Here is a 27391-nt window from a genome sequence, read left to right as displayed (position 1 = left end):
TAATAATATTTCCCTTACTCCGTCCTGATATTTAAAAAAATTTTAAGAGCATTTACTTGTAGTTATATCATGTTCCTTTTTGCGAACGTAAAAATAGGTTCAGAAAGCTGCCCGTATCCCTGTATTTTGTAATCAAACTGATACGGATTCGAGTCTGGGAGCGCCTTAAAAGTTGTTTTTTTGTTTTTAATAATTAACGTACCGATAAGAAAAGAATCTTTTAAAACAGAATCGAAAAATTCCTTAAAAATAACAAAATATGTAAAGAACTTCATGATGCAGGACTTTGAGAGTGTAAAAGGTCGAACACATCCGAATAGTGTAGCTTTCATTTTAATCGATAAAACAAGCACCGTTTATACAATCTAGAGGGCTCTTTTTTAAATAAAATGAAAAAAAATTATGAAGGGATCTATTACAATAAAAAAAAAAACCACCATACCGTCGGTCCCTACCTTTTCAGGTTGGACTATAAAAGCAATATTCAAAAGAGAGTAACTATACGTTATACAATTTTGAACACGTTCTTTCTTTTCAGCAGTTTTTCGCTAAAAGCTTATGAAACAAACGCATTAACGCTATCGTTAATGTAGGGTTAATGCATTACTCTTTCACCTTTGTTCTTTTGTTTTAGATTTCACTCGAGTAACACTAACAACTCATTGTTACGTGCAAGGTAACTTTTACTTCCTATTACGACTAATTTTACTACATTTTTAACGCTCTCGAACTACATAAATTCATGCTTTTTTTCGTATAAAAAATGATTTTTGAAAATGCAAATTAATCAATAAAGATTAAATTTAATTCCATAATTTTATTTCTTACACGTTTACAACTAATGAGTAAAACCAAAATTATATAATTTACAATAAACGCTAACAAAAATATCCTGCAAATTTATAAACTTTTAATGGTTGTTGTCCGATAAAAAACAGTTGAATAATGAACAACACGGATCTTGATGGAAGCCACTTTTTAGTTAATTATTTCTTTAATGTAGAACTAATCGCTTTCAAAATACGCTAAACTGGATTTTCGGAAAATATTTACCGAGCTAACTTTACGGTTTACGGTTTACGGTTTACCGAGCTAATTTTACAGGAAGCGGTTTTACTTTACTTCATATTAGACTAACATTAAAGCAAACTTTAAGTTATAAATACGATGCCGATAAAAGTGCTTTCGGCTAATTTCGATCCCAAATTGGTTTTTTATCTTTGCTGATCCTATACACAACGTATAAATTTCAAATTTATTCTGAGATAGAGAATACAAATACATTTCAATCGACAAAAAATTCGAAATAAGAAATCTATTTGTATAAAAAGCTGACAATAATACTTGCCTGGCGACGGTTATTTATTCTTATATAGTGGAAAAATAAATATACATGAAAAAAGTTAGCTAACATTTATTTTTGTGGCGTGGGGACAAATTATAATGATTTTTTTTTTTTTTGTAAAATTATCATTATATGTTTAACTAAACTGAAAAAAGTTTTGAAGAATTCAAAAAAATTGATAATTTTTAATTTCGATTGGCTACCCCATTCCCAGTATTGTTGCCGTAGTATTTTTTGGATTATCTGGACCACTACTACTACGCCTAGGAAAAAATAAAAAAAAAAATCCGTTAAAAATATGCAATAAATAAAAAGATAGCTTTTCGATTTTTTTTGGAGAAGAGGGAATTTTGGGCCAAAACTTTAAAAAAATGGTAATATAAACATGCACGCATTTACTGGGCTTAATATAAAGTGGGATTATGTTTGCAAAATTTTAGAAAATTTATCCCCAAACTGCCCATCCACCCAGTGTTGATATCGACTACAAAATGTTACCGACAGGTTGCCTTACGTACAAGTGTCTCCGTACAAAGATTTCATGAAAATCGGTTAATGCAGTCAAAAGTTATTAAACTTCAAATACGCCGACACACGAACATACATACGTATAAGCATTACCCACCACTTTTTTGTGTTTTGGGTTCCCTGGGTCATGAAACGTCGAAAAATTAAAAAACCCATATCCCATTTTTTAACCGATAACCATACTTTCCTTCTAGCAGCGTAGTTCTAGAGCATGCCAGGGTAGTATTAATTTTGTTTTATTTCAACGTCGCTAATGAAATAATTTAAAAATAAATTTACAAAGATAATTAAATATAGTTAGAAAGTTATAACTAAAACTGTTTGTAAAAATAAGATACGGCTATAACTTAAAACGTTTTTAGATCGAAAATATTTATTTTATTCTTTCTTAGCTTTAAAAATAATACTTTGTCGAACAAAATTCTGCTTGCGGTTAGTTTCTGAATGTTTATTTAATAATTTAGCGCTTATTTTTCAGAGAAGATCGCTTCAGAGGTCCGTTAAAAGTATTAAGATTTAAATATACGCTCTATAAAAATTCTACTTCAACTTTTTATATAAATTTGTAAATACCGTATATAATTTTATTCTTAGTGAGCTCTTAGAAACGTAAATCTGTTTACACGTGTTATTATCATAACGATCAAAATACGATCGGTTAATAAATTTGATTACGCGGCTACTGTGACTTATGAGATTAAGGTTATAATTTTTCCTTTAGAGAATTCTATCGATACGTTGCGATTAAGTTGTGTTGACTTCATGCCTTTTCTATGAAATTAAAGTGAATTAATTCCGATCGTTTACAGTTTAGCAGCCGGTTGGACTCCACTACGGCCAAGATTTTCTAAAAAACAATTTTGATAATAACGAGTCGGTCGCAACAGTTTTCCGTTCCAAGTGGATTATTCTTCGAATAATCCTTAAAATATACTGAAAAATAAATTTAAAAAAATATCGCTCGACCGATACAGGAAACTGGTATTAAACTATTTTGAGGTTGACCTTGATAATTATAATATAAACTTATCGATTTTCATAATCGAGTTCTTACTCTCGACGAAGTAATCGGAACGCTAGGGAAGAAGATCGAGACGAATCTAAGACACAACGAGAACGAAATAGTATTTTTTTTGGCAAAGACCTTTTCCTAAAGAGACCGTAGAAATGCTCTTACACCCGGTTAGTGCGGAAAAACGCAAAGACAAGGAGGTATTGAATTCCTGGAAGAAGGCGACTCTTTCAACGAAGTAAAAGATACGCTGTACTGAATTTCTTCGTTCATACAGCGCTTCTCTGAAAGGTTAATTAAGTAGATTAAAGGATATCCGTTCCTTAGATTCAAAACGTTTGTAGATAAGAGTTTAAGACTAAATATTTGGTGACCGGCTAAGTCGATGATAGGCGTGAAACTGGGATTTATTGGGTAAAATTTCGCGAATTAAAGTTTTAATTATTTTTAATTAAAAATAGTTAAATATTTTTAATTAAACTATTTTAATTGAAGTTTAAAAACTATTTTTAAGAATCGTATGTAAAAATGTCTACTGTTCGGTTACAGATGTTAAGATATCGATTGAAAAATAATAAAATAGCCGCAAAATAGAGTTTTATCGGTACGATAACAAACGCCAATTGTTAGAACGATTAAAAGATTATGTATATTTCAACTGTTCTTACAGCCATAAAAAATTATCTAAAACGCACAGTTTGATATTAATCTATTAACAATACCTAAAATTAGTTAGTTAATAATCCTTTACTTGCTAAACTGAGTCGTGACAACACGTGTTTAATATCTCTTAAATGTTTACATCTGCTCGTACCATTAAATTATTAATTTTTTTTTTGTAATAGATAAGATTTTTTTTTAAAAAACTAAACGGTAATTAATATGCTTTTTAATTTAGTGTATTTAAATATTATGTTCAGTACTTCAAAGATCGTTAAGTTAAAGAGAAATTCAAAGAAATTAAAGGGTAAAAAAATCAAGGGTAAGAAATCAAGCTAGGTCAGTGCGGATAAAAATCACGAATAAAAACTTAATCTAGATAAGATACGATATCGTTCGTAGCACGATATGCTCGATCGTACATTGCGGAAAAATATGACTGCAAGTAATGTAGATTTATTTGTTCCCCGTTTCAAATTAATGGAAGGAAGGCTTTACGGGATCAATCAACAAATTTTTTATTCTAACCGGCGTCGGAGTTCCAGACAGTATTACTCGTACGGAAAACTGTATGTTGTTTTTTCCATTCCCAGTAGAATTGGAGTGCGGTTGAAAAATAAAACCGAATAATATATATATATATATATATATATATATATATATATATATATATATATATATCGATACCTCCACTTACTTATCTTTTATACCGCGAAATATCGTTTACAAACCGATGAAATTTACGAAATTAAATCTTTTTCGAAGAGTAATTTTATATCTCTTCATATATTAACTAAACAGATTAAATAAATTTTGCGCTATAATTTCTGATTAATTCATCGAGAAATGTTTCAACATTTTATAACTTGAATTTCAGCAGGGTGTAAAATACTATATAAACTTCGGTTTTTTAACTATACAGAAGGGAATTTTGAATTCCTCTGTCTTTGTGTTATTATCAACCGAAACGGTTGTAGGCGATCTTATATAAGATACCAGCCGCTTATGAGACCGGTAGAGGTATTCCCAAGAATAATACATATCTCATACCCGTTTAATTGGGGAAATCAAAGAGGGAAGCGGTTTCCATCACTTTCTTAACTGAACCGAATATAGTACAGCGTATTAGCATCTCGAGCCCGCCAAAATGCAGTTGATATTCAGCCCTGAAAGCGATACTTTCACAGGTCTTTTCTTACATTTGAGTTTGTTATTTTACTGTAATTATTATTTTAACGTAGATTTGTACGTACTTACTAACGATCTAGTAAGTATATGCATCGAATTGTTGATGTATATAACGATATTTACAGTAAAGGAACAGAAAGAACTGCTCCAGGCACCCCCTCTCAAAACTACCTCATCGGTCGGAAAGGAAAATCAAATACTATTTTACTTTCACCCTCACTATAAATGGGTAGCTTTACTACCACCCCTTCCTTAAAATTTTCTTCGTCACCTGTAGTTAAAAAACACCCCATGTTTTTTTTTTTAATAAACATTCCTATTCCTTAAAGTAACTGCTTCCTGAAATACGTAATATATATGTAGTAAGATCCCTATTTATCGAATCGTCTTGTCTATGTATTATAGAACATGTACATAAATATTCTGGTAATGTAAGACAAACACTTTTACAGGAAATATGAAACGGGAAGATTATGGGCTTCCAGTTACAAAATATTATAAATAATCTACAATTTTTTTTAAAAGATGCATAAGTATCTCTTAATATTAATTTGTTTACCGAGTTCAGCCGCTATGGAATCGTTAGTAGACAGCGGCAATGTAATTCTAGAGGAAAGCATAAAAATAAACCGACTTAAAATATACTTTTAAAAAAGTAGCAGATATTAATGAAACGGAAGTTTCTGGTAAATAGTAACAGAATATTTATTAGGAATTTATGTCAAACACGTGCGGTAGTTAAATTAATCTGAAAGTACAGCTGAATTCGGTATTTCGGCTTCTTTGTAAAAGCTGTTCAGTGTTATCATAACACCGCTTAGAGCATTCGTTCTCAAAGTGAGCTACAACGCCCCTTGAGGGTGCTGGAAGCCTTCAGGGGGCCGACAGAAAATTGGGGGCGTTCAGGCAGTCTAGGAAGGCGATGACTGATTAAAAAAAAACCAAAGATTACGTTTTCCTGATATTTCAAACTAAAATTACATACCTACTACACTAGCACAAAAGATTAAAGGGACACCTACATTTTACGATAGAGAATGACTGTATTCAAACTACTTTAACTTTGCAAGCAAGAGGCTTAGAGAGACGAATAAATAAAAGAATCAAAGCTTGTTTTTTTTTTAAATTAAAAATGCTGTTTTTAAGAGCGCATCTTAAAATCAGCAACTTCAATTATTATTTTTAACAGATGGTAGTTTAAAAATCTTAAGGAAAGCTAGAAAAGTTTTGATTCTCAATGTCGGTGGTGGGCGAAAAAGTTTGAAAATCAATGGCTTACAGATTCTGTTTTTGAGGAATTACTGCTAAAAAAGCAAACAAACTTAATCCGTAATATTTCCGGTTTCAATTCACACATACAAATTATACAGCTTTCAGAAAATGTTCGCATCGTTTGTGTTTACAGTGTACGTATACAAATACTTAGTACTTAAAGGGGATGCGTAACTGAAATTGCATAAAAATAAAGTCAGTTAACCGATTTATAAACACGCGATACGTAAAGATAATAAATACGTAACTTTATTTTTACGGTTAGTAAATACAATCGTAGGTTAACGTTATATTCGAGTGATTTATACGTATCAGGTAGATGGGAAAAATTGTACAGGCACGCAGCGTTTGGATTATGTAAAATAATCTACCTGTCCATCCAATGTCAAAGCGAGGTGTGGCCTATAGGTCTCTCTTCTTTTAGCTATATTTTCCAAATGCTTCTTTCTTTATCAGTTTGCCACAACACCTCTTCATTTGACACTTTATCCACCCATCTGACTTTTAAGATTCACCTGCAGCACGGTATTTCAAAAGCTTCTAATCTTTTCTTCTCGTGTACTCCGATCGCCCAAGTATCACTTCCACGTAAAGCTACGCTCCAAACATATACTTTCAAAAATGTTCTCCTGATGTTTAAATTAATTTTTGATGTAAGTTAATAATTTTTCTGACCGAAAGCTCATTTCGCCGGAACTATTCGGCATTCTATATAGCTCCTTCGTCCATCTTTAGTAACTCTACTTCCCAAGTAACAAAATTCTTCTACCTCCATAGCCTTTTCACGTCCTATTTTTACATTCAGTGATCCATCTACTTTATTTATACTGCACTTCATTACTTTCGTTTTGTTCTCGTTCATTTTCACGCGGTAGTTCTTGCGTAGGATTTCATTCATGCCATTAACTGTTTCTTCTAAATATTTTGTTACGTTCCGCTAGAATTACTATTTCATCAGCAAATCGTTGCATCTTTATCTTTTCACCTTGTACTGTTACTCCGGATCTAAACTGTTAGCTCCTGATGTAAAGAGTAAAAAGTAACGGGGATATCCTTGTCAGACTCCCTTTTTTATTACTGCTGTTTTCTTATGCTGTTTGCTGTTAGATTATTACTGTTACCGTTTGGTCCCTGTAAATGTTAGCAATTGTTCTTCCATCTCTATAATTGAACGGTAAATGTTTTAAAATGCTGAACATTTAAAATTTTTATAAAACCCTTCAAAAAGTAGTTTTTTTAATATTGGGTGACGAGAACTACGGGTGTTTACGACTTAATTTCAACCCAATGCTTATCGATTTCTTTCAGTATATAGATTCTTTCTTTATATATATTCGATTTCAGAATATCGATTCTTTCAGTTCATATTCTTTCAGCTTACCGATTTCTTTAAACAATAAGTAATCTAACCTGCCGGAAGAGGCTGTGTTTTTAAACGGTCCATGTTTGAGGTGTGTTATGCCCTAAATGAATATATAAGAGATCGGCTTATTATCTGGTAGGATGAGATCGATACGGTTACAAATCTGTTATAATCTGTGCTGCACTGTTATAAATATTGCTGAATTCATCTTAGTAAGGTAAAAAAAAAAAAAAAATAGATTACGAAAGACATTCACCGAGAAAGTCTTCAGAGGGAAACTAATTAAATTCTACATGCTAATGGGTAACTGTATCTATTAAAACATAATAAAGAAAAAAAATCAGAAAAAAATAATTAATATTATTATCATCATCCAATATTACACACTTTATAGCTCATCGTGTTTTTCCTTTATTTTTATAAAGAAAGGACACTGAAAATTAATTAGGAAAAGTGCACGTTACACTTGAAAAAACTGGAACCGGGAGCTTAAACACAATGGCTTCCTTTGTATTTCTATGATGAATATCTTAATAACTATAATGAAAGATCGTTGTTTATGTGTGCGTGTGTGTGTATGAACATGTCGTGAGTAAGTGGTGAGCGATTCATAATCAACGCCCAGCAAAAAATACTTAAGATAAACTGATGAAAATTAGTATTCACGTTCTTCTTAGTGTAAGTGCATACTAAGAAAAGATTTGTTTGAAATTCCGAGTTTAGTTAAAGTGGAGTATGAATGAAATTTACTAATTTTATAATTTCTCGGTAACAAATGAAAATACCAACATGATTTTTAGTGTATGTAATCTTCATGCGAATATCTAAAATCAAATTTGTAGATTTTTTAAAATTCGACCTTGAAAAGGGGTGAAGAAAGGTAAAAAATAAAAGTCGAACAATGATTGAACATTTTTCTCATTTCCGATTATATTCAACGAACTATTCACTCGTTTTGGGCTTGCAAATACTCTTCAGATTAATATTTAAAAACCATTTTCGGGTTTTTAGAATTTTTATATTTTCAGGAGTAAAAAGACAAAAATCGTTTTCTACATTTTTGCCGTTTTATGCTACCGCTATCAAATAAATTCTTATGAGGTTTGGTAACATTGTGATGGTACGTTTGTAATTCCGATTATGTATTTCGCGAGTGAAGCCGTGACGAGATCTAAAAACCAATTAGTGGGTACTGTACCGACCAAATTGTGGCTCTGAAGTGACTACAGTATGCTAGTTTATAAGTAAGTATAAAAACACAAGTCCGGGAAGTCATATAAATTACTTATTTGCACTGCAGCTCATTGATTATTCGTGTACACGGATGGAATAAAAAATTCTACGGCTGATTTAATTATAGAATTAACGGTGGAAAAAACGAGTAATTATAAGAGGAAGTAAACGGAATAATACGGACACAGGACCATTTAAAAACGGATTCATATCTTTTTAAAACAATTTCTATTGAAACAAACCCTACGTAATTTTAACTACTACTTATTACAGTATACGCATTGCAAACATGGCGTGTGTGCGTTTTCGACATCAAAGAAACTACGATATTACTACAATTAAAAGCACAACTTCACGTTCCACTCTGCGATCATTTTATCTTCAACACAGAGCTTAACGGTTCGGGTTGATAATATCGACGGCTGGTTATACAGCAATCGCTCATATATAACGTTTACTCACCGATTTAAAATATTTCCGATAAACCTTGCCGTAAATAAAGTAAAAAGGTTATCTGCATAGAAAAGATTTTCCTTAATAGATCGCAAAGATCGACTGATAAGAGTGAAAGATATGGTGGAAACTTTTTTCTGCGAATTTTCTTTTACGAGTTATATATAACTGTATATCTTGCTAACCGACGTCGCACACTGGAGTATTTGGCTCAAAAATCTGACCAAAATTGAAAATTTCGTTGTATTTATTCAAAACCTGACACCTAAGAGTTTTTGGGGTCACTGACTTCAAATTTGGCGTCAAAACTACGAAATTCAAAACGACCGATCCATTATAGTAGCCGAAATCACAAGTTTCCTCAATTTTTATAATGATTTGTCGAATTACTATATTTATCTCTTGCTTATTTCAAATAAAATTTGCATTTTAACTAATAAAACAAATTCATTAACTTATTCATTATTTTTGTTTTTCTCGTGAAAATGATTTTGTACATCCTCACTTAAATTAAAATCATTCTTTTCCTTTAACTTATTTTTACAAAATTACTTGGTTTTATAAAACAGTAGTAACAAAATTATATTAACTTAATATGTTGTAGTTTGATACTTTTTTCGTATTATTTATTGCATTTTAACTTGCAAAAACAGTAACTCGTTAAGTATAGTTATCGTAACATTCAGAATATTTCGATATTATAATATCGTGAATCCAATTACTTTATTTACTTAGGAATTGTGCTTTCAAATAACTTACACCGAAAACGTTGTTGTAATGTAGTATGAACAGTTAGGCCTAATGTCATAAGCTATTAATAATGAAAGTGTTATTAATAGTTACAATAATTTATTGTACTATTAATAACACACCGCTATGAAAACTGTTTTTTTAAAATAATAAATATTACCCGATTACAGATCTGAAGTAAGCAGCAACCTATTTAGGATATCTCTGCTGCAGTCTTTCCTTGTAAACTTCCTGGAAAATCGTAATCTGTACTGTAGAAAGTCGTTATTACTCGACGCAGCTGCCTCTTCCGTCAATTGATCAATTGGTAGTAGGGTGTGATTTATAACAGTAGAGCCATGAACTAATATTTTGTGCATTGTCGGAGTTATCGGGTGCTAAGCATATAACGTTACACTTTTCCGTATCTATACTGCGACCACTTGAAATCGCCTCAAGAATAAATTTACATTTTGCAAATTTATTCTCATTTTGCGAACGGTTCGGCACAAGAATGCCGAACCGGTCGCTGGCCTGCGTTCTTAGTCATCCACCATTGGCTTACGCCGCCATACCACGGCTATAATGACCAACTCCTCAGCCTTCCTCGGACCACCTCCAGTCTCTTTGGAACCGGCTAACGTCCGTTTCCACCGCGGTAATATGCGAGTCACGCTTACAATCAACAATTTCTGCAAAGATACGGGCCGTCCATCCCTTCATGGAGTTCCATGGACATCATCAAAGAGCACGACCCAATCGGGCCCCACTCCTCTAACCCAATGGATTGTTCGCACCCTAACTAATTACTTCCCGTCGTGTTCGCATGACAGTTTTCACAAAATCTTCAAATAACTAATAACCCTCTTTATTCTTCATCAAGGGTTGCATCTCAAACGGGAGGCTCAATACCTTTGAGGTTACGCAATAATATGTCCCGATAGTAGTCGTGCAGTATGCAATTAAATAGAACATGTTCCACCGTGTCCAATTCCTGACATGCCGCACAGAGACTATCTTCACCAGTCCAAAGAAGTGCAACTTCGAACGAAATGGAACGTTTCTTGACAAAACCTGCGTCAGTTCAAAATCTGGTTGAATGTAATCCAACCTCACACCTTTGTTCGAAATCCTGGAAAATTACATATGTATGTCTACCAACCACAGAACATTCCCACCGTTCTTGCCAGTCTGTATAACTTCGCAACTCAATCTCTCGTATCCGATCCGTCGTGCACATCCCGGCACACCTCAAATCTGTAATCTCTTTGCTCTCTCATACCAGCAAGTCCAGCGGCTTTACACCCGCTGTTGCACTAAGCATCCGAAGTTGTCCTATAGGCTCTAGTCGCCATAATTAATAATGTCCTTTGATACCGATGTAATAACTTTCTGCTACGATCTTATTGCAAGCTACATGACCACGCTGAAGAGGCATACAAAATAATAGCTTCTGCCAAGCCTATATACAAGGTCAAGGTCGAAAAAGTCTACCCGCATCGGGACCTTGACATTCGCCTCAATTTCGAAAACAGGGGGCAGGCTTTTTTACTGACCGTGTGAAAGTATTCCACAAATGAGCCCCGAGGATCCAAAACGACCCCCAGGTACTTCTGGGACGTAACGAATATCATCCGCTGGTTCGCCACCCGAATCACTGGCCTTCTATACCGATTGAAGTTTCCCTTCAGCATCATTACCGTAGTTTACCGGCATTGAATTTCAACTTGTGTTATCTAGCCCATTTCTGTAATAACTCTGCCGCAAAATTTGACCGTCTTTCCATCTCTACTCTGAATCACCTGATACCAGCAAAAGAGCGTCGTCTGCGCATGCGATTACCAAACTACCTGGAGGGAAACACAACCGCAACAAAATTTCAAATTCCACCGCCCACAAAAATGGGCTCAATACACTGTCCTGAGAGCAACCTTTACTTAGCACCTTCTCTTGACCTAACAAGCTCACTTTCCTATTTTTAAAGTAGTCAATCATTACTTCAAATTCCTCTCTCGTCACTGCCCGTCATAATTGATAACGCACAGAAGGCCACCATAATTATTATGTCATAATTCAGAATTAGTCATTCTAGGGCATTTGATAATGCCCTAGAATGACTAAAAAATATTCCCAACACGTATTTCTCAGGCGCATTCGTGATAAAGGCCTGTACCTTCCAAATCGCATCTCCGCCTGCATTGGTGGAATGCCGATATAGCAAGGAATAGAGAAGAATACCACCGGGCTAGAAGGCGTATGACAAGGGCGTACTTGCATTCGGTTAAAGTCGTGTTCGCTCAGCTGTATAAGAAAAAGAGGAGAGAGCTTGCTAAGCTCATCGTACAGTCAAAGTCAAAATGTTGGGCTCAATTAATTGAGGAGGTGGAGACGGACCCGTGGGGGAGGCCCTATGTGGTTCTAGTGAAGAAAGCAGTAAGACCTAGAACTACAGTTATGAGGTGTCCACAAGAAGTGCTGAACATAGTTGACTGGCTCTTCCCCTCGGGGGGCGTATTACTCCCAGAGGTAAGAGGAGCGGCTGAGACTGCACCGTTGTTTACCGATGCAGAACTGGAGGCCGCGATCACACGAATATCGTCGGTCAGGGCGCCTAGCCCGGATCTCTTGCCTAATATGTTTCTCAAGGTGGCGGATCGGGCTGAGCCAGAGGCGTTTTTAGAGACATACAACATCTGTCTTACCAAGACAGTTTTTCCTGAAAGATGAAAGCGTCAGCGGCTGGTGCTGCTTCCTAAACCGGAGAGGGATTTGGCACTTCCCTCCTCGTTCCGGCCGCTGGCGATGATTGATGCGCTAGAGAAGGTACTGGAACGAATGCTTCAGCAAAGGGTAGTTGGTGTACTGGAAGAGCAGGGCGGGCTCTCTGCGAATCAGTATGGATTTCGCTGCCAGTATGGTAAGTCCGCCCTCGATGCTGTGGGTGCTGTCTGTGATTTGGCGGGAAGAGCCTTGAGGAGAGGCGATGGTAGGATCTGCGTCCTAGTTACACTGGACGTATGAAAGGCGTTTAATTGCATTCGCCACTCAGCAATAATGGGAGCAATGGAAGACCTTCACGTCCCTTCTTACCTGCGACGGATGGTGCGAAATTATCTCATTGGGCGTCAAATGACCTTTAGACTGTATGATGGGAAGAAGTTGAGAAGAATCTCGATAGAGGGGTGCCACAGGGGTCAGTTCCTGGACCGACCCTCTGGAACATGGTTTATAATCGAGTGTTACGGGTTGTTCTCCCACAAACAGTTACATTACTTGGGTATGCAGATGATATAGCGTTGCTAGTGGAGGCGGAAACAAGGTATGAGGCTGTAGGCAAAATAACAGTCGTATACAAGGATTAGTGAGTGGATGGCTGGGGTAGGACTGGAGTTGGCTCCTGAAAAGATGGAGATGGTGATGATCTCTGCCGCCAGGAGGAAGCCAACTTAACGTCTGCATTCTATCAGTATTCTGATGACGTATCCACATCATCAGAATATTGGCACAGTATTCTGATGACGTGGATATGTCATCAGAATATTGCGTGCGAGCCCAGGAATATCGATATCGTGCGTTAGGCAGTACCTGACTTCCTGACCTGAGTTAAATCTGTGGGAGGCAGTTGACTGGGAGGATCCAGGCAGCATCAATGAACCAGGACAAGTCCAACCATCTGTCGCTCGCACTTTGTGACATATTGACTGGTGAAACTATAGAGTATGGTACAATCTGCTTCCACAAACTCCGTGGGAGAGGGTCCACGTAAAAATTCTCGTCCTTCAGAGCCTTTGTCTTCGCATGAGAAGGGAAGGAAGAGCGTCGAGTTTAGTGACATGAAGAGAAATATCGAACTAAGTTTTGACCAAAATGTAATGAAGCAATGCCAAGATATTTGGTGATTAAGAAAACTGAAGGGTATTTTTCCAAGATCAGTTCTTTTGTGATCGCTCGAGGAACACAAACAGCAGGATAACTCGTTAAGGAAACAACGAAGACTGCGACGGGATTGTTTTCTAAAACCGTCAATAAAATACAGTGGTCATATCTGTAGCTCTAGGTCTTACTGCTTTCTTCACTAGAACCGCATAAGGCCTCCCCCACGGGTCCGTCTCCAGCTCCTCAATTAACTGAGCCCAACATTTTCTCTTTGACTGTAAGATGAGCTTAGCAAGCTCTCTCCTCTTTTCCTTATACAGCTCAGCGTACACGACTTTAACCGAATGCAAGTACGCCCTTGTCATACGCCTTCTAGCCCGGTGGCATTCTTCTCTATTCCTTGCTATATCGGCAGTCCACCAATATGCAGGCGGACAACCCCTGCAGACGTACTTACGTGGGGGAACTTCGCAGGCTTCTTCAAGACAATCGGCAAGACATGTGGCCTTCCCCTTGGCCGTGGAGACCCGACGTACTGCACGTAGGTCAAACCGTTCAGTAAAAACACCAGGGTCGAAGTCCCTGGTGCTCCAGCCCGTGAATATAGGCGGTCCATCACTACCAGCTCCGGTGCCAGCGATCGTCATCAAGATCGCTTGATGATCGCTGGCCGTGTAGCCTACCCAAGCTCTCCCAGTCTGCAATACGGACAGCAAGCTCAGAGGAGGCAAAAGTAACGTTGATTATAGAGCCCAAGGGCGCTCTCCGAAATGTATATGCATCGCCAACATTTAGCACTACTAAATCCAGTGCCGCAGTCGTGTTTACAAGCACCGAGCCTCTTGCGTTTCTCCTGGCCGATCCCCACTCGGCCGACCAGGCATTAAAACTATCTGCCACCAGCACTGGCCGACGTGTAGACATATCCCTCACCATAGTAGTTAAAATCTATAACACTCCATGCTGATGTCGGGCGAAAGGTAGGCGGAGTAGTAGGTCACTCCTCCCACCCTCGCCCTTACAAAGCCCCGTCCCAGCCACACATCACAGGCAGGGAGTCCTGTACAGCACCAGATCGCCGCAGTCCCGTCCTCAGACATCAGCAAACCAGGACGCAGTCTAGAAGCGCACGGTTCGGAGATGAGCACGACGTCCAAGCCCATCTCCGCCGCATAACTGACCAGAAGGTCCTGTGCCAACACTGCATGGTTCAGGTTGACCTGCAGTATCCTCATCGACGGGTAGGAGCCCTCCCCTGGCTTCTACTACGTCTCTCCGTATTAGCCTCTCCATGTCATGCTGCTGCTCCGGTACGGTGTGCCTCTAAGCCACATCTAACGCATTTTTCAATATTCCTGCACTCCGCAGCGCGGTGCCCTTCACCACCAGAGTTGAACCACGCAGCCTACCTATCAGCACCTTTGCAGTTTCTGGCTGTATGACCAAACTCCAAGCATCGATAACAATTCATAGGTAGATCTAAAACATCTACTCTGCATGACACGAGGCTTATCTTGCCCCTTCTTCTCTGCACCAGTGATGAGACGATCGGCGCAGGAAGTCGACAAGTCGCCACTGTAGTTTCTCTGTATGCAGGTCTGACGGTCACTTTGAGATCTTCCTACAGGCAGGCCTGAGACTACAGGCCTCAGACAGCCCTTGTTGGACTTCAGCTGGCTGTATGCCGCTCTCCATGTTTCGCACCCGGAAAACGCTGTGCCAGTACTGCGATGACGTGGATATGGTGGAGTGCGCCTTCTTTTTGTGCCCCAGATGGAGGCAGGAGGTACCGCGTGACGATTGAACTAGCCCGGGGGAGAGTCATGCGGTTGATGTTCTCTCCCGGTGAGGGCTAAACTGCGTGTACCTGATGTTTTATACGGGTACTACAGCAGAAAATAATAGAGGAGGACCGTGAGGGCGACAAGGAGAGATCGGTTGAGGAAGGCGATGGACGCCAGCCTTTGGGGTAGGGTGGCGGGGATGCCTTGGCATTGTCGTCACCAATGGCTCCCGTGGGACGTATTCCTGTTGTCTAGGCAGGCAAAGCTATAGTATAAATTCTGAGCTGTATATATTATTAATTGTAAATACTGAGTGTAAATAGGTTCTGAATGTGTTATGTAAATATTGGTGTAAATGAAAAGTGTGCCTGTTACGCGGGTGGTGCTGATGTTATGCCTTTACGTCAATTCCAGCACCACCCTGCATGAAGAAGTGGGTTTTTAGTGGGTCCCACCTCATAGGCGGTGAACTCCACCCACCCAGTACGTTCGGGTTGCTGAGAGTTTTTGTTCAGGCAAATTTTCCCACTTCCTACGAAAAAAAGCCTGAAGTGAAAGTAAAAATTGAAAAACTCCCCTCTCAAGGAAATAAGAAAAAAGGAATTAAAATTTTATAAAATGAAGATATTGGACGGCATACAATGGAGCCTCCGAAATCTCGAAGACCTTTAAGCGAGAGGGCGAGCGTTTCAGCCGCTCCACAAGCTGCAGTGGGAAGTGCATTGAGTCTTGACTCCGATGCATTACTGACGCACCTTCTGAGCCGTTATCATCTGATGCCGACAGCAAGACACCCTCCAGATTTACTACGGAGGATCAGAAGGATTCATCTCCGAAGTATCAGAATCCTTTGATTTCGACATTGAGGCCTTTAGAGAGTGGAAAAAAGAAACAAGAAAGAATGGACGGAGGATAAATTTAGGCGATAGAATTTAAGAAGTTTTCATGCGATTTTAATATAATTAACTTAGTATTCTAATTTATTTTGATATTTTTGACGTTTCGTTAGAAATGGTTTGTGCGTTTTAAGTGTTTTTAGTATGTTAGTTTTAAGTGTATTTAAGTGGCAAGATCCCTATACGCCTTTGTCATCTTGTGTTTATTTGGATTTTCAAAACCCTTTGATAAGTGTATTTATTTAGATTATCTGATTCGACAAGAATAGTCTTCTGACTACGTTGTTAGTTTTTTATCAGGGAAGAGAAAGAATGTATCGACTACTGTGGTCTAATGACCACAGTAGTCGATACCCCTAAAACTTCAACAACAGAAAAAATAAATAATAATAATAATAATTTTATTGTCATATTTTGCAAAGTACATATTTCTTACTGAATTACGTTGTAACTTAGAAACAATTCAACACACTTATATAGACTTAAATAAAATACGCATAGCTATATGGATACATAATTATATGAATAATAATAATATACATAGTAATAACAATGAAAACGAGGTACTCCCGAGGAGATTCAACATGGGCGTTAACAAACTTTGTAACTTAAAAAATTGTTTACGCTGGGTCTTATTTAAAATAAGACGTTAAAAAATTGCAATTTGTAGTTAAAAAAATAAAATTAAATTAAATTATTTGTTTTGGGACACTAAATTTATACGTAGAGTAAGGGTAAAGGATTTTATAATGAAAAAAAAAATACGAAGAGGATAAAAGGGGGAGAAATTAAAATCACGTAGTTTACAGATGACTTCGTACTTTTATAAAATAAATTAAATTTATTATACAGCTCCTTCGTTCTTACAGAATTTTCTTTAAATGGAATTCTACGTACAGAAAGAATGCGGTTTATTGGTATTCATCATTTTACGAATAGAAGAAATTTGTCATGCAGCAAGAGTTAACATAATCATTATTTCCAACGTATACTATTTACCTTATTTCAAGACAGCGACACAACAGCATTAAAAAATTATATCAACTGTTTTTTACATAAACACAAAAACGTACTACAGAAATAAAGAAAGAGAAACTGTGTACCGTACGTAATCGCCATCGATTGAATTTATGACTTATTTTGTGGTTTACGTTTAAAGTTATAAATTATATTTCTTATTTTTAAAGCGGCATTTCTTTTAACTTCTAAGTTATAATGTACTGCGATTTAATAAATACCATACCACCGCATTCATTTTATATCGTGAAAGTTTGTTAATGATTTTAATTAAAATTTATATTTATAATTATTCATTAAACTTAACTCGTTTACCCGGTTAAAAGTCACAACACCATCGTTTGTAATTAAACTAATAATCTTTTTTTTAATTTATCGATCGATTTGAATCGGTTTTCCGAGTGGAAATATTATGGATTCTATTACTTTCATTAAATTAAAATCTATTACCTTCGACAGACGGTACCGGTACTTTAAATTACTGCAATAATCTTAACATACGAAAGGAAAATCGAATATAGCTTTTAAATTTATAGTAATCCCGTTATTTATTTAGTCGTACGGGTTAATATAACAATGACGGCAAAGGTTTTGTTAACGTAACGAAAATAAAATTAATTTTGAAAAACAACATATCTGTTCTGGAAATCGAACCCGAGACTTCCTGAACGAGGAGATATCGTGCTCTCCTTACTTCGTCGGTCGCCATCTTTATTTTCTAAAGAATGTCTGAACTGAATTTAAGTGGAATTTTTGCACGTAAAGACCGAAAAACTAAAGCGATAAAGTTCATAAATCGCGGCTGGTAACAAAACTCGGTCGGTCGAGACGTTTAAACAATTTTACTAGAATGTAAACAGAGTTGCGCGCGCGTTTGTCTGTCTGTCTATCTGTCTGTATGTATATGTATATATGTGGATGTGTATAAGCGCGCGCCTCTCTCTGTGAATATATATATATATACATACACACACGTGTGTGTGCGCGCGCGCATAAAATTAAGTATGTGTATACAGTAGTATGTTTATAAAGGAGTTTGGGTTATAAATAAATGGATAAACAAACCTGCAATTCAGGTAATACTTTTTTGTACTTTGCATTGTGGCTTGTATAATAAATCTAACTCGGTTTTATTTATATATTATTTACAAACATAAAGAACGGCAACAGCTGGAAAAAATGATGATGAATAGACGGATACGCGAAAGAAAGGAGAAAAGATTCCCTACCGAACGGCATGAGAAGGAAACAATCTGACAGGAATTCTCGAGAGATTTAAATAAAGTTTAGTTTCACACCTTTCGACCTCAAAGGCTGCGAACAAAACATCTTTCCGTATATTTGTACGTATCGTTAAAAGTTTCATAGGAATAAACATACGGATAAGATGGATACACAGCTCATTACCTGTACATACATACTTGCGCTCGCGGGCGCTGGCGCGAATGGAGCTACTTTACGATATGGAATCCATTATTCGACTCTGTCATGTCAATAAGTAATATTAATTTATGTAACATAAAACTTACGCGTTACATCGACCACGCTATAACTTTAAAATTATTATAATTATGAAACGGGCTAACTTTTAAGTCACTCAGTCTATCTGATTTTCAGTTCTTTAAATGCACCCCTCGATCTGAGAAACTTAAATTTCTCGACCGACTTAAATCTGTTTGTCTATTTTTATATACGATCCACAATAAATACGAATCTATATAAATGAAATCCGGGATATTACATGTAAAACCGTGATCGGCAAAACGCCGATGTTTTTTTGCAAAATAAAACACCGGCAGAAAATACATTAGGTTGCGCCGATGTAACATCGACAAATAAAGTTCACAAGGCATTAAAGAAAAGGAAAATAATACCGATCGTAAATTTAAATTAACACGTTCGTCGATTTACGTATTTCACCTCAAAATTATGTTATAAAATCGGATACGGCGTTTTATAAGATATCAGAGCCAGACGCTTAAATTAAATTACAAACCAGACATGTTTTGTTAAGTCGGATAAAAGAAAGACCATTTTACCAAAACAAAAATAAATAAATAAATGCGAGTATTTGATTTCCACGTGAGCTACAAAGTCGGAAAAACTAGGTCGAAATATAACACTCTAAAATGTTTTTACGTCACGTTTCCTTTCTTTTTTCGTAAATATGAAATAAATCTACTTATAATTAAGTCTTACAATAACTCTACTTTGCTTTAGAAATTCTTTTTTATTTGCGTTCAATATTTTCTGTCTGTTTTAATATTCACTACTTTCAAGAAAGATCTACTTTTTCGGGTCTTCTTCCTACGTCGTGCGGTGTTAACATCGGTTCAAAATGAATCCCAAAGATTACGATAGACAAATAAAAAAATCGTAGGAAATAAAGCCAAAACATTGAAATATTTAAATTTAACGAATTTAAAGAGGTAAAATATAAATTTAGTTTTTATAATAATAGAATTTTAACTTATCTTATTTGTAATGTAACGACGGAAAATAAATTACGATTACAGGTAAATGTCACCGAAAGAAGTATAATTATGAAATAGTTTTCAACATCGAATGTTTTTGATCTTTCAAACGGACGTACAGAACTGTTACAACATAATGTGATTTTCTTTTTATTCGGGACACGATATAGAATTAAATATATTTCCTCTACTTCAGTCGATCATATTGTTCATTTTAATATACTTAAAAATAAATTCGGTCGATGAGTATGAATTTTCTGCATTTGAATACAAAGTAAGTTTTTTAAATTCTATTTCCAAAAACATATCGTAGTACGTACATAAATACGAGTAAAATTAAGCAAAATGGATTCTATATATAAATATACTATATATCATTTCAACGAGATTTAAACAATATACAAAGTTAAGTCGTCGCCTACAAGAAATTTATAAACATTACACGTTTAAATAGTGGGGATCTTTAAATTTTACTTCCATTGTTTTTCTTTATTTTTCTCCTTAATTAAAACGTAAAACTACTTTTTCATATTTCACTACATAAAATGTTAGTTATAGTTTATATAATCTTTATTTCTTCGTAGAGAGTTAATTTAATTTTACTTTTTAGAAAAAACCTAGAAGAATTAAACGGCAATGTTATGCAAAATTATTATTATTAATAATAATAATATTATTATTGTTGTTGTTTTGTTTATTGCATCTTTCGTTAAACAATTTTTCAAAAAAAAAAATCAAGTAACTTCTAAAGTTTAAAAAAGAAACGATTTTTGTTAAACAATAAAGTTTTGAGTAAAAAAAAAAACGGTCAAATCCATAGAATCGGCTTACCTGTTTTACGTGTTGAAGAGGTAAAGCAAACCACGGTACGCGAAGCAAAACTTCTTTTAATTTATTCGTAAGTTCGTTTTCGAGTTCGAACATCGAGAACGGTGTTACAAATACTTGAATAACTTCTAACTTTTTTTCATGAGCGTTTATAGTCTCGTAAAACTGTAACAGTTGTTTTACGAACTGATCTTTTGTACCGAATTCGGTAAAATACAGGCCGATGACGAATTTTTTATCGATAACGTTATCGATACATGTTTTTTCGATCCGATCGCCAGAAGTTACGATCAGTTCATTACCCAGTAATTTATTGTACCAAGCCGATGACGACGTCGAATTCGAAGGGTAAACAGCTGCGGTAGCCATTACAGCGCGTCGCGGCGGCTGGCAGACGACTGAGCGAGGGTTATACGTACAGTCCCTGCTTCGGCTTCCTGTACAACCACCCTCAGACGGTCGATCGATATAGCGCATTACATTTATCGATCCGATACGACCGGTCTTTACGGAAACTACATTCGTTTCAATTTACCGAATAATTAGCTCAGAAAAAACTATAAAATCGAGCGATAATACTTTTTCTACATCTACTCTAACATCTACCGCGTAAAGTATTTTTTTTTAAATAAAATTATCCTTAGTCTAGTCGACTCTTTACCTTCATTTTTGTCTTTTTTAAAAAATAAATTAAAAAACTTTTTATCGTACGAGTTAATCGCGGTAACAACATTAAGTTTACTTAAATAACTCGTTCGAAATCGAAAGAATAAAAGCCGGTGTCAGGATAGAATTAATTTTTTTCTCGCACGATTAAAAACCAAATCAATGTTATTTATATTACAAACTGTAAGTAACCTTTAACCGTAAGTAATACTTAAAAGTAGTAAACGATTAAAAAAATTAATTAATAACACACACACACACTCATATTAGTAAGTTAATATATATATATGATAAAAAATATCTACTTACGAAATATCTGCATTCGGCGCAGAGAAATACTTGCAGTTAGTTACAGCTGACGTCTTCGTAGACATTTCAGTGATTTATACCTTGTACGGTGATATATATAATATCAGTGTTGTAAATAATATGTTACGAGTATTTATCAATTCCATTAATATTTTCAGTCGATCTACACAAACAGGTTAAAGAAAAAAATCATAAAATCCAGTGAAATCTAAGTTATAACTTGGCTATTAAAAGAAATTAATTTTCATTAAAAATTAACTCGCTACTTGTTAAAAAGTTGTATATGCTCTATCAAATAAACACTAAATCTCATACGGTTTTGTTAATACCATACGACCCAACATACCAAATAAAAATTAGATTCGGGTTATTCAAACCGCCCTACTAATCAGCCTTTTATATGTCTCATATTAAATTCGCAAAATTAGAAAAAATAATTTTAGCGATTAATATTTATACTAAATACGCCAGGATTGTAAGTACATTAACTGCCGTATTTACAGCGCTTGTAGGTCTAAGTCGACAAGACACCGACCGCTGTCAAAAACCGCATCTCAGTTCTCAAGAATAACAAGCGTACCGGGCCGAACTTAATAACGAAATCGAAGAGTTAAACTCGCATTCTATTTCACCGATCCAAATATATTGATGCGAATCAGCACGTCAAAACCATCGAAATGCAGCTGATATTCGATCTAACCAGTGCCACTTTAGTTGAGTTCACCGCAAAGAATGGCCGTATAATGAGCATCGCTAAGCTCAGAGAAAGCGATTTGGACTAATATCGCTCACACCTCAGATGCTTTAAATGTGTTAACGATTATTATAAATAATGGGGGATGGAGATAATGTAAAGCGACAAAGGATAAAACAATAACACACCCTTTTTCTGAAAAATAAATTGAATACGTCTTTTAAAAAACTGCATCTACTGTGTAGAAGCCCGTTATCATTAAAAATAAATAAAACGTTTATGAAATATATTGATTTTAAATAAAAATGACATTATTGTCTAATATGTACGACGATATGGGATGTAAGTTTTACTATAATGAAACATTTACATTTACATTTTCTGTTAATTTAAGCATAAGCTTTAGCCGGTCGAATTATTAAAAAAAAAAACTCTATGTTTTTTTAAATTTTGTGCGGCATCTGCAACCTCTAATTTAGGAACTTTTTGAAATTAATTTTTCAAAAACAAGTCGTTATCGCTTTAAAATAAAAAATGAGTATGTCTGTAATTACGAAGAACAGTATTTACAATTCTAAAACTAAGAAAATTAAAAGATTAAATCTCTGAAAGACAGTCGTAACACTTCTAAAAGTTTTAATATATTGTCGTGTGGAAAATGAAATATGTACTAAACCGCTGAAAATGTTTAAAGAGACTATTAATTGTATAATTCAAATAAGATCACGGATACATTGTTGAGAGCTTGTATACTTATAAGCTCTTAAAAAAGATGTCATGTGAAAAAATAACAGTTAGACTAAAAATATTTTACACGTTCAAACGTGGGAGCTCACACACACACACACGCGCACTCACCTTATGAGTACTCTAAGGAGAATTCAGATCATTAAAATATTTTTGTTTTCGGTCAAAGTTGACAACTCATTCTTCGTAATCTTTTCCTTAGAATCCTTTCTAATAATCGAATTTTTACGCAGTATTTCTATCTTATTCGTGTAAATAGAAATATCGCAACTGACTGTTTGAAAATGGAAAATTTATACTTCTTTTAATCGTAGGAAAGATTGATATCAAAATAAAATATCGATCACCGATTAAAAATAATTATCTAGGATATACGGAAGGTATAAGCGGTCGATGTAAGGAGGTCTCCGGCCACTTCAATCGAAGTAGGTTTTGTGAACGTTATCCCTTCCGAAAGCAGACTTAGAAAATGGTAGTAAAAATACCATACGTTAACTATAGCGAGGGAAGAAATTACACTTAATGTATTTTATATCGAATCGGTAAACTGCGGGAGAATTTAGCTCATCTTAAAACTCAAGGAGGATATTTATTAGATAATACCGCGTAAAAAATTTCTGACGATCGGTTCAGAACAGCAGTTTAGAAATTATCGTACAAGCGACCCAGCCAACATATAAAACCGATTTCACGTTATACTGTTACTTGCTTTCTCAGTACGCTGAAATGAAATTTTCATAAGATCTGTCTAATACAACGTTTACGATAATAAAGAAAACACTGATCGATAAAACCGATTCGAAGTCGCTATTTCAAATAGTAGAATAATTTTAACCTACAGAGGAGAAAGTAATTTTTAAATAAAATTCAGCCGTTCGTTTCCTACTAAAAAAATGGTATCGCCAAAATTACCTAGGCGATCGTAAAGAAGTAGGATAATCAGCGTACAGAAAGAAACGAGATGAAATTCTGGTCCCGATTCGAATTGAAATCTGAATGAAACGAGACTGCGGCTTAATAAAAAACAATTTAAACCTAGGTAAAAAAATCTCCACAACGTTTGTTTCATTTCTGAAGTTGGAAATTAACTTTAGACGTCACAAAGAGGCAAAAGAGTGAGCGAAAGGACATTTTTTTCTTCTTTTTTTTTGTTCTCAAGAACTATGAATATCTATAATACAGTAAAAAAATTAAATTAAAAACGTACGTATGATTAATGTAGCCGACATAATTAGTTTGTTTCATTTTCAATTGAATTTTAATAATGAATTTTAGTTATTTATTAAACGAATGAGTATTACGAATATACGAGTACTTTTAAGTGTTCAAGATAATATTAGAAAGAATAAATACAATAACTGAAAAAAAACGTAAAAACTTTCGGTATCTTTGTCTTGATGAAAAAATACTCATTTTAGAAGATGAAGTCCTCTGTCAGCTCGATAAAAATTTCTTTGCAAAAATAATGTCGAATTAAAATAAGATTATAAATAAAGTTCTAAAAAAATAATTAATACGAAAGCATTTAAATTAGTACATTTCTCACGATTAAATTTGTTTATTTCTATCGGTAATATTTAAAAATAATATAAAGTATATCAAACGCTGAACTCTATTGTTAAATAATACCCACAGTAACAATCAACGGTAACAACCATCCAAAAAAGAAAGACGTAACCACCCAAAATTTACATACACATAAAATATGTTACACGCAAATCACACGCATATACAGCGTGTATCACGAAGTTCTCTCCAGACTTTTATAAACTATTCTACTCGTGAAAATAATGCAAAACGCTCAGATAAACATCTCCTAAAATTTTTCGTTTGCGAGTTACGGCTAGTGAAACATTTCGCTCGAATTTCAGCTACCCCGGTGAAACGAGGTCATACTGAAATTTTTAGGATATTAATTAAGAAAAAGAATTAGTGAATTCTTACGGTTTTAACCTGTAAAATCGAAAAAATAACATCTAGAACCGTATTGCAGCAGTTGAGAAATTTGGGATGAAAACCAATAAATTGGGGGTAAAAAGATCCGATTTATATATTTGACGTACAAAAGCTCTGTGAAACAGGTAATAAACATGTAAAACTTAAACAAAACTTGGAAAGAATTTAATTCTGAACAAAATGGTGAAAGATAAGTCGAGTAAATCAAAGAAGTTAGAAAAATTCGAATTTTATTTGGAAACGGTTCACTAGACCAAAGTGCATTATACATACCGGTTTCTAATAAATATTCAAAAATGAGTCTGCTATTTTCAACCCGTTTCTTGGCACGCTTCTGTACTGCTTGTGTTGCTCTTTTTAGTCCTCCAGGGCTGTCCTTAAAATAGTCAGCCGTATCCATAATGCGGACAACTAATTCTTCACGAGAATGTGTTTTTGTTTTGTATAAAATAGTTTTCATCCATTCCTAGACGCAGAAATCTAAAGGTGTTAGATCAAGCGAACATGGTAGCCAGGAATATGGACCTCCACTACTGATCCGTTTCTCAGCAAAATGATGATTTAAGTCAGCGGAAACGGCACAAGAGAAGCAGGGAGGCGCGCCATCGTGCTGGAAGTATACTTCGCGTCTGAGCGCTAGAACACCTTCAAGCGGCTGCAACAATTCATCTTGAAGAAAAACCAAACAGACTTCAGCATTTACGCGGACAGGGAATACGAACCGTCCAAACAGCTGATTCTGGAGAAGGTCGCGGAATACACTAACGCTACATCAGTGTTGAAAATGGCGTTTCACGAGGAGGATTTACTTCTGCCTACGCATGCTCATTGCGTAAGTTGCTGACGCCATCTCGAGTGAAATTTGCCTCATCCGTAAACAAAGCAAAACATACTTGTAGAGTTGAAAATATACAATCTGAGAAGATTCAATCTGGTTCTGTTCAAGTAATCAAAATAGTGCGACCGAGAGTAGACACATATACACGCAAACGTGAGCGCACTTACAGACCGATTTAAATTTAAAGAAAAATCTTTTTCAAATGCTCCTCCTAAGATTTATAAACCAATGTGAACCACTTTTCCATTACAAGCAGAGACATACAACGTTCAGGAACGATTGAACTTCATGAAATTACACGACTCAAGAAGCACATTCGGAACCGAAAAAATAAAACCCTGGATCGGTTGGAAATTTGAATCGTTATATCTATGAATATATAATACATATATCTGTAACGTCTTAAAACGTAGGAATACATCGGCTATACGATTCAAACGTATAGGAATTGTTCCTATATACGTTTCTACGTTGTAGGAACGTATATAGACGTGAGAAAAAAATCGATTTTTTTTCATTAGGATACTCAAAAAATTGGGTTCATCACAAAATTAAATTGTATATCCGTTGATTAATATGTAGCGCTAAAAAAAAGTACCTATTTAAAAATGAATACTACTATATCGAAACGTTTATAACAAGTTCTTATAAATAATTAACAGAATTAATTATGGGCATTTTTATTTATTTACTTTTCGTGACTCAATATACGTCTAGTACCGAACACATTACATCACGTTTACACAATAATAATAAATATTTATAATCTTTGAAAGGAAAAAATAAAAGGAAATTGAAAGGAAAAAATAAAAGATCGTAGACGTGAGAACTACGCTTGGGAGGAAAACTCTATTCACGATTCCATTTATCAGGAGGAAGGGTGGGTTTACCTGTAAATGTTAAATATATAAATAATAAAATATAATTTTGTTTTTTACCCGTGTATATATATATATATATATATATATATATATATATATATATATATATATATATATATATATATGGGTAAAAGTACATAAATACATGTAAAAAAAGGACAAAAATGTATATGTTTAAATACACATCTACATAAAAAATTTGGAAAACTCTCCTAAAAGGGAAATATACACAAGCACACAAAATATGTATACTATATATATATACACACACACATATACACACACGTGTATGTGTGTAAAAATAATACAAATGAAGCGATGAAAAATTTTAGCAAACCATCAAAGCCGAAAAGTAGAACACAAAGTGAAGATGTTTTGATGTGATAAATAAAAATCTAAACGAAACAAAAATTATCCCGATTTCAGTTCAGTTCACCTCGATTATCAAACCAAAACCTATCGGTAAAAAATTAAAGTAGGATCTACTTCTAAATGAAAAGAAGTAGAAAAGAGAAAGACAAAATACTTTATAAGTAACATTTTTTTTTATGCACAAATAATTTTGATATTTTTATTATTTTTAGTGTACTGAATTTTGGAGCATACTTTTGACGACTTCAGTCAGACAGTCAGATATCACAA

The 27391-nt window shown here is 35.0% G+C and overlaps 1 protein-coding gene across 3 annotated transcripts in view; it reads right to left on the bottom strand.

The window, feature by feature from the left end:
* Positions 1 to 20804, bottom strand: part of LOC142323237 (nucleoredoxin-like) — a 126493-nt gene extending 105689 nt beyond the window's left edge. For all 3 annotated transcript variants that reach the window (XR_012756057.1, XM_075362606.1, XM_075362607.1), the window contains exon 1: positions 20662 to 20804. Coding sequence is in view for 2 of the 3 variants with exons in the window: in XM_075362606.1 (XP_075218721.1) it covers positions 20662 to 20754 (93 nt within the window). In the remaining variant the exon portion in view is untranslated. The remainder of the gene's footprint in view (positions 1 to 20661) is intronic.
* Between the last annotated feature and the right edge of the window lie 6587 nt (positions 20805 to 27391).

Source organism: Lycorma delicatula, chromosome 4 (genome assembly GCF_047948215.1).
Source record: "Lycorma delicatula isolate Av1 chromosome 4, ASM4794821v1, whole genome shotgun sequence".
Lineage (NCBI taxonomy): Eukaryota > Metazoa > Arthropoda > Insecta > Hemiptera > Fulgoridae > Lycorma > Lycorma delicatula.
The sequence above is the reverse complement of the archived record's forward strand: the minus strand, read 5'-3'. Positions and strand labels throughout refer to the sequence as shown.